Source organism: Centrocercus urophasianus, unplaced genomic scaffold (assembly GCF_019232065.1).
Source record: "Centrocercus urophasianus isolate 14NV4802_14NV808 unplaced genomic scaffold, USGS_Curo_1.0 seq_29, whole genome shotgun sequence".
NCBI lineage: Eukaryota > Metazoa > Chordata > Aves > Galliformes > Phasianidae > Centrocercus > Centrocercus urophasianus.
Window position 1 is genome coordinate 8,551,298 of NW_024884855.1, and position 11,866 is coordinate 8,563,163.

Genomic DNA, 11,866 nt, shown 5'->3' on the forward strand with positions numbered 1-11,866 from the left:
AATCAAGTAGCTAATTAAATCCTTACATGTAAAGTCAAGCGTGTTCTAATATGGAGGCCAGGCAGCTATTTCAAGATCACAGCAGCTTGAAATAGATCACAGGGCTGTTGGGGTAAGCTGGAGCAGACTGCTAACGCCTGTCCATGTGCTGCAGCTGTAGGAATAACAGAACTGTTTCTGCTGCTAACCAAGGGGATGCGTAGCAGCCAACCAGGTGTTGGTGTCAGCTTTGTTCAACATCTGGAAAGAAGTGGAATTAACAAAGCTGCTACAAGACAGTCGTCTAGCAACAATTAGCATGAATCTTGTTAAACGCTTTAAGGACATTAATGAGCTCACCTAGAGACCTGAATTGTCATTTCATCCCGGCTTCTTTTCCAGTGGGATCATTTTTTAATAGAAATAAAATGTGATAATAATAACCTCAAACCGTCTTTTTAAGGGTAGAATATTGGATTTTATGACTTCTGAGGGAACATATTGGCAATACTTCGGCTTTGGCTGGTAGAGAGAACACCAACACAGTCTAACTTCAATAAGGAAGGATTTGCATTCCAAATTCTTGTGGATTCGGAGGGATTGATGCGTCCCATTTGTTGTCCTGGCCCTCCTTCCCCAATTCCCTGTCAGATCTGTGGAGATGATCCCGTTTGTAGGATTTTTCCAAAGACTAAATAATAAAAAAAAAAAAAGAGAGATTTGAACCATGAGCCCATCTTTTATTTACAGCTAGTGACTTAAAGCACCCGAAAATATGTTGTGACTTAATTTCCTTTTACAGCAAGCATAGACTTTTCAAAAAGAAGTCAGAGTATCATTATAAAAACAGCTCTTGCAGCCAACGCTGACGATCTGGGGGAGCTGTCTGGCCAAAGCTGAGAGCTCCACCAGACCATGTATGTTTGTGTAATCCATGCATGAACAAGACTGTCCCGCTCTGGAGCCATTTCTATGCAGTCTGTGGCTGCTGCTGCTGTTTGTTCTTTTTAAACGTGTGTACTGGTTCATTTGTTTTCATGTTGCTTCATGTTTTGAGGATTAGCTTTAACAGAAGCCCACTCCATGTTTGTCGCTTTAAACTTTGGGAAGGGGGAGATGTGGCAAATACACAGCTGGCAGAAAGCCACATTCTGCATAGGCAGTCTCAGATGGAACTTGAACAGTACATGTTACAATTCAAACATCTGAAAACTTTCCTTTACTCTTGAAAGTTCCCCCCTTTGCTTTATTTTTGAACAGATTGAACCTGATACCTTTGACTCATGTTTTATGGGGAGAATGGGGTTCAATCTCAGGAGAGTCGATTGGAGGTTTGAGCATGGCAGGAGCAGTGGGTGCAACTCCTGGCCTTTTCTCTGTGCATGCTGAAAGCTCTGGAAGATGGGGGAAGCTTTATAAAGGGTCAGAGCTGAACAGCAAACATCTGACATGCTCAAATGCTCATCTTACAGCTCTCTGCACTTCTTGTGTGTGAGCTGTGGAAAGTGCTTCTGCTCTTCTGAGGTTCTTATTTGTTCTATAAAAAAGGGCTGCCTGGAAGTAGATTTCCTATCCCAACCTTTCCCCCTCCACCTCCCCCCCCCAATCTTACAAAACACAGCAGCACGACTCCCAAGCTCCTAAACTGAGCTGTTTCTGGAGGACTCCTGCAGCCCTGGGACTGCTGCCACCCTTGGGAGTGCACCATTTGTTTGATCACCTCTTGTGTTTTCAGGACAGCCACTATTTGAATTCCTGTTCCTTGCACAGACCCCAGGACCATCCTTTAAGAGAAAGGCCCTTATTTTATTCATGGAAAAACAGACAAAACCTGCTCATTGCCTCCTCACCTTCCTGCACATTTTGTAATATCGTCCTTAAACTTGGGCACCTTTCAGAGCTGCCAGCAGCTCCCACAGCTGCACCTTCTGCAGCATTGCTTGCTGTGTGCTCTGTTAGGTAATGCGAGGGGGAAACGGCGGTGAAACTTCCACAGTAGTTCAAGGTTGCTGTAGGCTGAATAGATTCCTCACTTTGTGTCTCTGAAGCCAGGATTTTCCAAAGCTGTTAAATTAACGAGTCAGCTCAACAAGATGGAGCTTGTCCCCGAAAGGCACGTGGTGGAGGATGTCTGGAGGGCCCTGCTCTCCTTCATGGCCCTCGTGCTGTGCCAGTATTGGCTGTGCTTGGTTCAGCTCCGCTGTAAATTAAAGGGGGATGTTACCCTAATTCCACCCCTTCCCCAACCGAATCACAGAATCATTGAGGTTGGAAAAGACCCCTAAGATCACCACGTCCAACCTGTCCCCACCGTGCCCTCTGCCCGTGCCCACAAGTGCCACATCTCCATGGTTCTGGAACACCTCCAGACCCCACCAGCTCCCCGGGCAGCAGTGCCAGTGCCTGACTGTGCTTTCCAAGAAGAAATATTTCTTTATATCCAACCTTAGAAGGCAAAATCGTTGCAGAGCACTGTTAAATAGTGGCAAGGAAGCTGCATCTCCCGGTGACCTCACCTGCAAAGCCTCTGCAGGCTCTCCTCCCAGCAGAGGTTCCAGGCAGAGCTCCAATGGCCCCACAGAGCTCCGAGGAAGCTCACAGCCCTGCCAGCCCCATGCCCTGCCACCTGCATGCCTGACATGCTTTCCAAACGCTTTGAAGCTTGTCCTTATTAGCTCTATTGTGGTGCTTTCCTGTTTACCTCTTGCACAGCCGATGTTGTGTTTAAGCAGCTCAGTTGGTCAGGAAATGGTTTTCCTAACGCACAGTGATTTCCCCTCGCTGAGCCGGTCGCTGCCTGCTGGCTCTGGGCAGCAGCCACACTGCAGCACCCAGCCCTGTGGCTGCTCTCCTGTCACAGCAGCACATCGTGGCCGTTCTGTTGAGCTGCCCGTGCAGTTCTCCAAGGGGCAGCGAGGCAGGAGCTGAGAGGAGCTGTGCTTCTGCCCAGCTGCTGCCTCTTCCTCCTCCTCGACTGCATTTTGGGGACACTGTGCTTTACATAAGCTGGGTCCTTCTGCCTCTGTTCCAAGAGGGCTGCCTCTGACAGAGGAACCATGCCAGGTTTGCTTGAATTTGAGCCCTAGGTGCAGTGGGAGGAGGACCAGGAGTGGAACATTGTGTTTGTCTCAAGCTGCCTCCACCTTCTGAGAAAATTAAATGGTTTTCAGCCGAGCTTTGCCAGAAGGCTTTGGGCCCTCTTTTTGCTAACCCTTCATCGTGGCTAATACCCATTAAAAAAAAATATATATATAAATTTAATACTTCAAAACCTAACCGATATCCAATATTCTACCTTGAAAAGCTTTTCATGATCAAGATTAGAATCATCAGCCCATCCTGATGGTTTTAATGTGTGGTCAGGACGTTGCCCCATCACACGCTGACATCCAGTCATGTCATTCCCCATAATCTTTCTCCTGTTTTTTTTTAAGCCTTGTTGTTTGTAATTTCCTTTCCGACTGTTTCTTTATTTGAAATGCCATTTATATTTTGTCACTTTTTTTTTTTTTTTTTTCCAGCCCATCTTACATCTTTGTTTTTTGTTTTGTTTTTAATCTTATTTCTGGCGTTTTCCATCGCTCTGTGGCCGTGGTTGTGGATGTGGTTGGGTTTGCCTGCCTTGCTGTTCTCTCGCTGCACTCCCTAGATCCCTGTTGCACAGTCCTCTGTCATGGATGACATTGAGGAGTGGCTCAGTACCGACGTGGTGAGACTCTTTATATTTTCATTTTTCACATGGGCAATAGCACTTGTACGGATAATTCTGGATGTGTTGCTGAGTTATTGGCATTTCTCATTATGAGAAGACAGTCAAACTTCTAAATCATATCGCTTCTTTCCTTTTGAGGGGAATGCATAAGCAGATGGAGATAAGATAGCATTGTGTTCAGCAATTCAAAGCGTTTTTCCAAGTCGCTGTGCTTTCCCCTGCCCATGCTAACATCACACAGCAGCACGATCCCAGAGTCATGTCTGGAGGAAAGCACGTAGGCACAGAGTCATAGAGTGGTTGGGTAGGAAGGGGCCTCATCCAGTTCTAAACCTCCAAAGACGTGCTGAGATTTACCTGTGCTCTCCACCACCCCTGAAGCACACGGCTAAAGCTGTGCTGGCTTTGGCAGGATCCAGGCATGTGTCTACTTCCAGGCATGCTCCTAAGAGCTGCTATGTCAAGGCCCACATTCCTTCCAAATCAGTGTGTCTTTGTTCAAATCTGCAAGCAGGAAGCCTTGATATGATTCATAACAACAATAAAAACAAAAATGTATAACAGCATCTCTTCAACGTTAATAACTTTCAGTTCTCTAGAGAGATTATTATCTGGTGATTATGAAACAAATGAAAGACAGAGCTAAAAGTAGCTCTTCTCTTGGCCTGGAGTTTTGCTGCACCAGTCCCCATTTGGGTACTCAGGTTTCTTTTTTGATGTCAGCACCCGACTCTGATTATCAAGGAGCATTTTGGGGATGGGGGTGAGCTGCAGTTCAAACTGTTCTTTTAAATGTGCTGTGAGCAAACCAAACTGTTTCTTTGTGCTCACCATACGCACCAGGATCGGCTCCTTCCCTTGCTCCTCCAAATACAGGCTATTCCCTGGCAGCTCGCAGCTCCTGCAGCCCTTGGTTTGTCTGCTCAGGGCAAAGGAATGTGGAAAACTTAAATTGTCCGCTCTGCTTGAAGTCTTTCCCAGTCACATCAATTTGTCAGGAGGGGGAATCTTATGGAGAGACACTGAGGGAGCTCTGGGCATCGGCTGCACCCTGGTAGCTCGATGGATAACCTGCCCTAGATGGATTCCCCTCCTCTTTGTTGTTGAAGATTCATCTCAGTTCTCTGCTTCCCAGCTGAGGAAGCTGCAGATTAGATTAGCTAATGTTTATTTATTTCCTTATCCCTTTTTGGATGCATTGGAACAAACAGTACAATGCATGTGAAGCAGGGGCTGCTGTATGTTCCTTTGGAAACCTCTGTACTGTAGAAACCTAGCAGGTGCTGAGTGACATTTCGTTGTCAGGCATTGGACACTGCTGTGAGGTCGCTCAGTCTGCTCCCCTCCTCCTGATGGAAAAGCCCCATACACAAACAGACACTTCTCTGTCTCAAAGCAGGTGCAGCTTGAGGCATCTGAGTATCAGTTTAGTCCATTTTTTGATGTCCTAACAGATTGACAAGGATGTCACCTTGTTGGACTCGATTCCTTGTGAAAGGACTGTTGGAAATTCACAGCTGGTAGAAATGTGCTGACCCCATGGCATCCCAGCCTTTGTGTCCCATGGGCAGAGGCAAACTGCCCAGCAGCATCCTTCCTCCAGCCCGCCCTGACCAGGTCTGTGCACAGCACGGACACCAGGAAACCTGCTGCACTTTCACATGAGATCTGCAATGAACACCCCAGGAAGAACACCGCTCCCAAACTACTTGGTCAGCTGAAAGTGTGTTTTATTTGAAGGCACTGTGCAAAGTGCAGTCCTTTCACAGGACTGCATGACAGTGCTGGTTTGACTCAGTATTGTTGGCTGAAGTGGAAACAGCACGGGTCAGCCATTGGTGTCCAGTGGGGAAAATTTGGCTATCAGATGCCACCAGCAATCTTCCGAAGCATCTCCAGTGCTTCCTCCTGCCCTGCAGCACATCAGTCAGCACCAGCCTGATGTGGGAGCTGTGCAGTTCCCCCAGGTCACCCTGCTCAGATAGTTAAGAGTGTGGGAATGAGTGATGTCCAGCTGCATTACATGTGTGGGGGGGGGGAAAGAGTGGTCAAGTGCTGTCCCTGTGTTCACACTCCTTTTTGTTCCAATTGCAGAAAGGAGATGAACTGGAAGAAGGAGTGACCAGCGAAGGTAAGAGAAGATGACTGTGGCTGTGAGCTGCTCCCTGGTTAGCATGCAGCCTGAATACTCTGCTCTGGTCCCTACTTCTGCACTCAGTATGACAGGAGGAGGGTGTATCAGAGCAGAAAGTTGGTGCTTATTGCATGAGGAACCCTCCCAGCTGTAAGTGCTTCCCTGCCGTCTTGTGCCAGGAGGAGCGAGTACCCGAGCTGCTCAGCCCTTTGGAATGAGGTTCCCCTGCTCCCATTGCTATGTGTGTTTCAGTTCCCTCTGCTGCCAGGGCTGGGATGTCCCAAATGGTGTCTGTACCCATTCCTGCGAACACAGGCCCTGGAACTTCAGACCCTGCCACCTCTGTCCCTCAGGCTAGAAGTACAGCCCTCATTCTTACTTCTCTTTCCTTTTTGCGTTGCAGAATTCGACAAGTTTTTAGAAGAGCGAGCCAAAGCAGCGGAGATGGTCCCCAACCTGCCGTCCCCTCCCCTGGAAGCCCCCACCCCTCCAACAAACCCTTCCAGCAGGAAAAAGCAGGAGCGCTCGGAGGATGCCCTCTTTGCACTGTGAAGCTCGCAGTCCCACCCCGTGCTCTGCAGGAGAGCGTTGCTGTATGGCCACCTCGTCCTCCCACAGCACTTGGCTAACAACAACCCTTTCCTCCCCAAAGTCTCATAGGTTGCTTCTCCTTCTTCCCTTTCTCTCGCTCTCCAACAGTCCATCCCCACAAGCCGACTCTTTCTGTTTAAGTCCAACACTCTTCCTGCCAGACCGCGATTTTCCAGCGCTCGCTTAATCCCCTCCTTCCTATCCCAGCTGCACAAAACCAGCTCTTGATGCTGAAAACCCCTTTCGAATGCATGACTGCATCACACTGTGTTGAAACAAAAGCCCAGAGGGGAGAGAGCAGCCTTGCCCTTCAGTTGGCATAGGGATCATCCTCTTCTGTAGGCAGGTCCTGCCAAGTCGACTGCTCTGTCGATCAGCGTGTAATTGACTGAGCTGGAATGTGCAGGGGGAGCGTGTCTTTATTTTTAGATAAAATGTTAATGTATTGGCTTTCGTGTCGGATCCGACAGCAAGGAACAACTGTTCCCCTTTCAACATGTGCTTCACAAGTTAAAATCCTTTACTCTCCCTCTCACACATCTCCCTGTACCATATGGCGGTCGCTTTTCCCCACTTTGTGCAGCGCTTCATATTCTTAATCTCACAGGGTATTTTTTTCCTTGTGTTTTATCTGGGCTTGCTCTAATTTGAAAGCAGTCTGTTGGCCGTGTCCAGTAGCTCTGGCAGTTGTCAGGAATGAAAAACGCTGAGCTGAATGGATGCTGCAATGTGAGCGGATGAAGCATTTTGCTCTTTGGGAGAGCATTCTCACAGGAGGGTTTTCTCTAGCGTGTTTGCCTTCTAAAATAGCGAGGTTATTTTTTCCTTCCCTGAGATTCCTTCTTCAGTGACTGCAGAGCTCTGCATTTGTCTCAGCTGTTGTAAATAGCGTCCTTGCAGATGGATGGGACTTGATGATGGACCGGGTGCAAACCGAGGTTCCTGGATTCCCTGACGTAGCTGTTAGGGCTCTCGGTGCTAGTTGTGATGGGAAGGGCAGCAAAGCTGCCAGAGGTGTCTGTGAGAATGCCCAGAGTTATCGTGGAAGGACTGGCTATGGCTGTGCTGGAGGCGAAACCCCTCATTTCCTTCTTGGCCTGAGAATGTGGGGTGATTTGACTGCGCTGGTCATAATCCCAAGCGTTTCTGGAGCGTCCTTCAACACCTCCGCCCCTTTGTCCGTCCCAGCCCCTAGAGGGCTGCATTCCCCCCAGTCTGCATGCCCAGCATGTTCCCTGGGAGCAAACCGGAGGCACAGGGTGGCAGAGAGAAGCTCCTGGCCTGGCAGGGAGGCAGCTTATCACATGGACACCCCTCTCCTGGGCCTTGCCTTGCCCAGCCTGCTCCTTCTGGCCTGGACACTGATACATGTCAGGCTGGTGTGGGTGCAGCTCCGTCAGGCACTGTTCTAGACTGAGAGGCCATGCTACAAACAGCTGAAAGGAAAGTGACAGCTTTTATCTGGGCATGGTAATTTCAGCTCCTCAGATGCTCTCCGAGGCACACCACGCTTTGGCAGCCTGTGATGCACACTGTCTTTTCCCAAATGGCTGAATCACAGCACTGGTGCTTTTTGGGAGCTGTCACATTTCATCTGCAGAGGGAAGCTCTGTTTGGTGCAGGATTTCCAGGCCACCCCAGGCCAGCTCTCTCTATTTTGTCTTCTCTGTAGCTGTAACACAGCCAGGATGGAGCAGCATGCACTGCTGCTCTGACACGGGGTGAGCGCAGTGCTCAGGTGCTGCTTGCCAGGCACATTGCTGCCAGTTCCTGCAGCACGTCAGCTGCAGCCACGGCTCCCAGGAACCCGAGGATCCTTCTGTCGTGACGCTGCTTTGATTTCAGGAGCGTCTGCTGATCGCCTGAGCGCTCTCGCCTGCACAGAATGAATTGTTGGTATTCCTGTCAATGCAAAAAGCTCCGTGGGTGTTTGAAGCGTGGATTTTCTCTTCTAAATCCTTGAAACGCATTGACCCTGTAAATGGCCACATCAGGTGATTCTAAGCACGTTAATCCAGCTTCCCTGCCAAGCCCCAGGAGATAATCGCATTGCTCCAGCATGGGGACGTGCTCGTGTGACGCTGAGCGGCAATGACGGCACCGGCGCTGTTAGCACAGCTCTGCCGTGTCCCAGCTTCACCCCCAGCACCTGAGCATAGCGGGGAGCTGCTCACCCTGCTGCTCCCGCTGAGCCTATCCTGGGCCTTCCCGTTTTAGGGAGAATCTGGAAGAGCTTGCAGAGCTGCCAGTGATGAATAGAGCAGAGTAGAGAAGCGAGAAGGTTGAGGCTGAAGGAGCGTGCGCTGGCACAACTCGCGGCATTCTGTGCCCATAGCGCCGTAAGGCGTGCTTTGCTCCCACGAGTTCTTTGCTGGGAAGTTGGGGCCCTACTCACGGGGTGCCACCAGCCGGGAGCAGGGCAGCCCCAGGGCAGTGCCTTCCTTGGGAGGGCTGAGCTGGGGCAGTGGTGGAGAGGCTTTTGGGGGAGGGGTCCCAGAGCGAGCTGTGCTGGAGCAAGGCGGGCAGGAAACGTGCAGGGTGCAGCCCCGGCCTGCCTGCACAGGTGGGACAGATTCCTGTATCAGGATCTCTCATCTTCTCCCTCCTCTTGCGGTCTGCTGAAAACCTGAGCAGTGGAAACCGATCGGGAAAGGGGGAGGAGTTTTCGCATTGGAGAGCGACCTCGGGATTTCTTCCTTCGCTTTTCCTCCTCGAACAGGGATGGAGCTGCAGGCAGAGCCGCTTCCGTGGGAAACCCCGGGCAGGCAGAGCTGCAGTGTGATGCTGTGACACTAAATTACTGCCGGGTCCTTCCTGAGTTCTAATCAAACCCTGTTTAGGTTAAGGTATTTATTTTGTCGGTGTTTTGGGTTGTTTTTTTTTTCTTCTTTCCAGTGTGTTTTTAACCTCTTCTTTTAACCCCTCGTGTGCTGAGATGTAAGAAATGAATGGTTTCTATTTAAATACATCCTTTTGGTTTTTTTAACTGTTACGTGTAGACTGCAGCTGCACCTTTGGCAGGTGTGATAGGTAGCAATGTGCTGTACAGACGTTTAGGGTGTTTAGGTGAGGCGCAGAGGAGAACTGCTCGTAAAAACAGCAAGGTGTCTTGTAAAGGGAACAGCCAGTGTGCACAGGGCCCTCCCCGTTAGCCCAGCCGCAGGCTGTGGGACGCACAGAGCAGATGGGCAGGTCAGTTTGGGGCTGGTTGTGCAACCCTGAGCTGAAGCAGGGCCTCAGTGGGGTGTTCTGTCTGTGTGGCTGCTTGCTTTCTGGGGTCCGGATTCCTCCTTCCGATGGAGGAGCACAGCTGGCTGCAGACAGATGTTTCCCTCCAGTGGTGAAGAACGGATCCGGGCGGTGGGTCCAGGCCTGGACTGGGGGCTGTGGGTTCCATCCCCGAGCAGAACCCAGAGCTGCGCTCCTCCAGCATCCCAGCAGCACCGCCTGCTCCTCTCCTCTGCTCGGTGCTCTGCTTGTAGCCATGGATGCGGGACGTGCAGAGCAAACACAGCTGCACTGCAGCAGCCCTGTCCGTCTCATGGCCTCCCGTTGTCTTGTTGAGGCTGCTGGGACATCTCAGGGATGCTCCCTCCATCCCCATCCCTGTCCTTGTTTGCCTCCTCCGTGCTGACCGCAGGGCGTGCTGAGCCTTACCTGGAGAAAAAAACAGCTCAGGACAGATAGTGGGATGGAAATGGTGAAGCAGTGAGTGGGTTTGCGTGCCGAGCTTCCCACCTGCTCTGTGTTTTTATGAGTACGGGCTCCTCGTTCTGTACATGTTCCTATGAGCTATCGTTAACCCTACAAATGTAACCTGTGTAATAGCTTCTCTGTATATTACAGCCGTAGGCTTTCCAGATAAAAGTGGATAATATTTATTTACTGAAGATACTGGATATTTTTTTTGTTTGGGAATGGGGTAGGGAAAGGAGGGGGACATAACTGTAAAGGGATCGACGATGTAAAGAGAAACAAACCATAAAGCAAAAGAAACCCAACACTAAAACGTTGCTGTATTCACGTAGGGAAGGTACAACTGTATTAATCTGCCATCGTTTAACCTGTTCCAGAAATCATCTCTACTTTGGTTCCTGCATGTGAGATACTCCAATAAATGCACTACTGGTGTGGACCGGAGGCGCGCGCTGTGTCGCGGTGTTGTGTCGCGCCGCGTCCTTCCATCGGGAGCTGCGGGGAGGAGCCTCCCGCGCCTCCGTACGGCCCTACTGACGGGCAGAAGAGGCTCCGGGTGACGGAGTGGCCGCACGGCAGGACGGAGGGCTTCGGGGCCGCCCCGCCCGCAGCCCGGCGCGTCCCGATCCCGATCGGCCCGACGCTCGCCGCCCTCCCGCCCGCTCGCTTATCCCGCCCGCCTCTTCCCGGCGGCGGTTCCCTCCCAGCGGCCGCACGCCGAGCACCACGTGGATCCTCGCAGGACCGCCGTGATGTCACGCAGCCCCGCGCAGTGATGCGCGATCACCCCACTCCGCCCGCCGCGCTCATTGGCCGCGCCGCGCTGGTTCTACGGGCGGGGTTTTCCCTCCGGCCGTCATTCCGGGGAGTCCCGCCCCGCGCGGCCCCGAGCGCACCGCCCCGCGGGGGCTGCGGTTTCTTCGGAGGGAGCGCGGCGTGGGGCGCAGCCCTTCTGTTTTCAGGGGAGGCGCAGAACGGGAAAACGGCGCCGAGTCGGTGCCGTTTCTTCCCCTTCCCGCGTGGCGCGGTGTGGGTCGTCGCCCCGGCCCCGCTCAGCGATGCCCAAACCCCTCTGGGGTTCCGTGCCCCCGCTCGCACCTGGGGTCCCGCTGCCCTCCGCTGCCCTGCGGTCCCCAGCGGTCTCATATTCGAGGGCAACGCGCAGCCCCCCGAGCCGCCCCACGGCACGTCGTGGGCTCCCGGGGTTTGGGTTATGGAGCATCTTCCAGCTGCGGGTGGGGATGTGGGAGCGGCGCTGCCCCGTGCCGCAGTGCTGCTCCGTGGGTCCCTACGACGCACGGGGCGCAGTGGGGGAGCGGTGCGGGGCTCCTCCAGCTCCATCTGACCCACGGGCAGCCTCGGTGAGGTGGGCCAAATTTCAGGGCTTTGTTCCCCGGGCTGAAACAAAAAGGTGGAAGAGGATGAACCCAGAAGGAGCCCTAAAACGTCATCACCCTAAAACCGCGGCTCCCTAAAACCGCAGCACCCTCAAACCTCATTACTCCCAACCTGCAGCTCCCTAACACAGCTCCGCACGGCGGGGCCGGCACACGCCGGAGGCACCCCGCACCCACCCCACAACGCTGCTTTTCCCCGCTCCCGCCAGTGCGCGCTCCCGCAGCGGGTCCCGGTGTTACCGGGGGGGGGGCGGGGACCCCGAGGGGGGGCGGGACGAGGGGCGGCCGCTCTCAGGGCCCCCCCCCGCCCGGCAGCAGGTTGGGGCACGGTGCGGCCGCGCATCCCCGTCCCTCCGC

General features: G+C 52.5%; 1 protein-coding gene across 2 annotated transcripts in view; it reads left to right on the forward strand.

Annotated features, from left to right (window-relative positions):
* The window catches only part of TOM1L2 (target of myb1 like 2 membrane trafficking protein), a 49,279-nt gene extending 39,877 nt beyond the window's left edge, over nt 1-9,402 (forward strand). Inside the window, exons 13-15 of one of the 2 annotated variants that reach the window (XM_042827601.1) lie at nt 3,629-3,688; nt 5,786-5,822; nt 6,229-9,402. In XM_042827601.1, coding sequence (XP_042683535.1) covers nt 3,629-3,688; nt 5,786-5,822; nt 6,229-6,377 — 246 coding nt within the window. In that variant the 3' untranslated portion in view covers nt 6,378-9,402. The remainder of the gene's footprint in view (nt 1-3,628; nt 3,689-5,785; nt 5,823-6,228) is intronic. The other variant, XM_042827602.1, reaches the window with a different exon arrangement.
* The last annotated feature ends 2,464 nt before the right edge of the window (nt 9,403-11,866 follow it).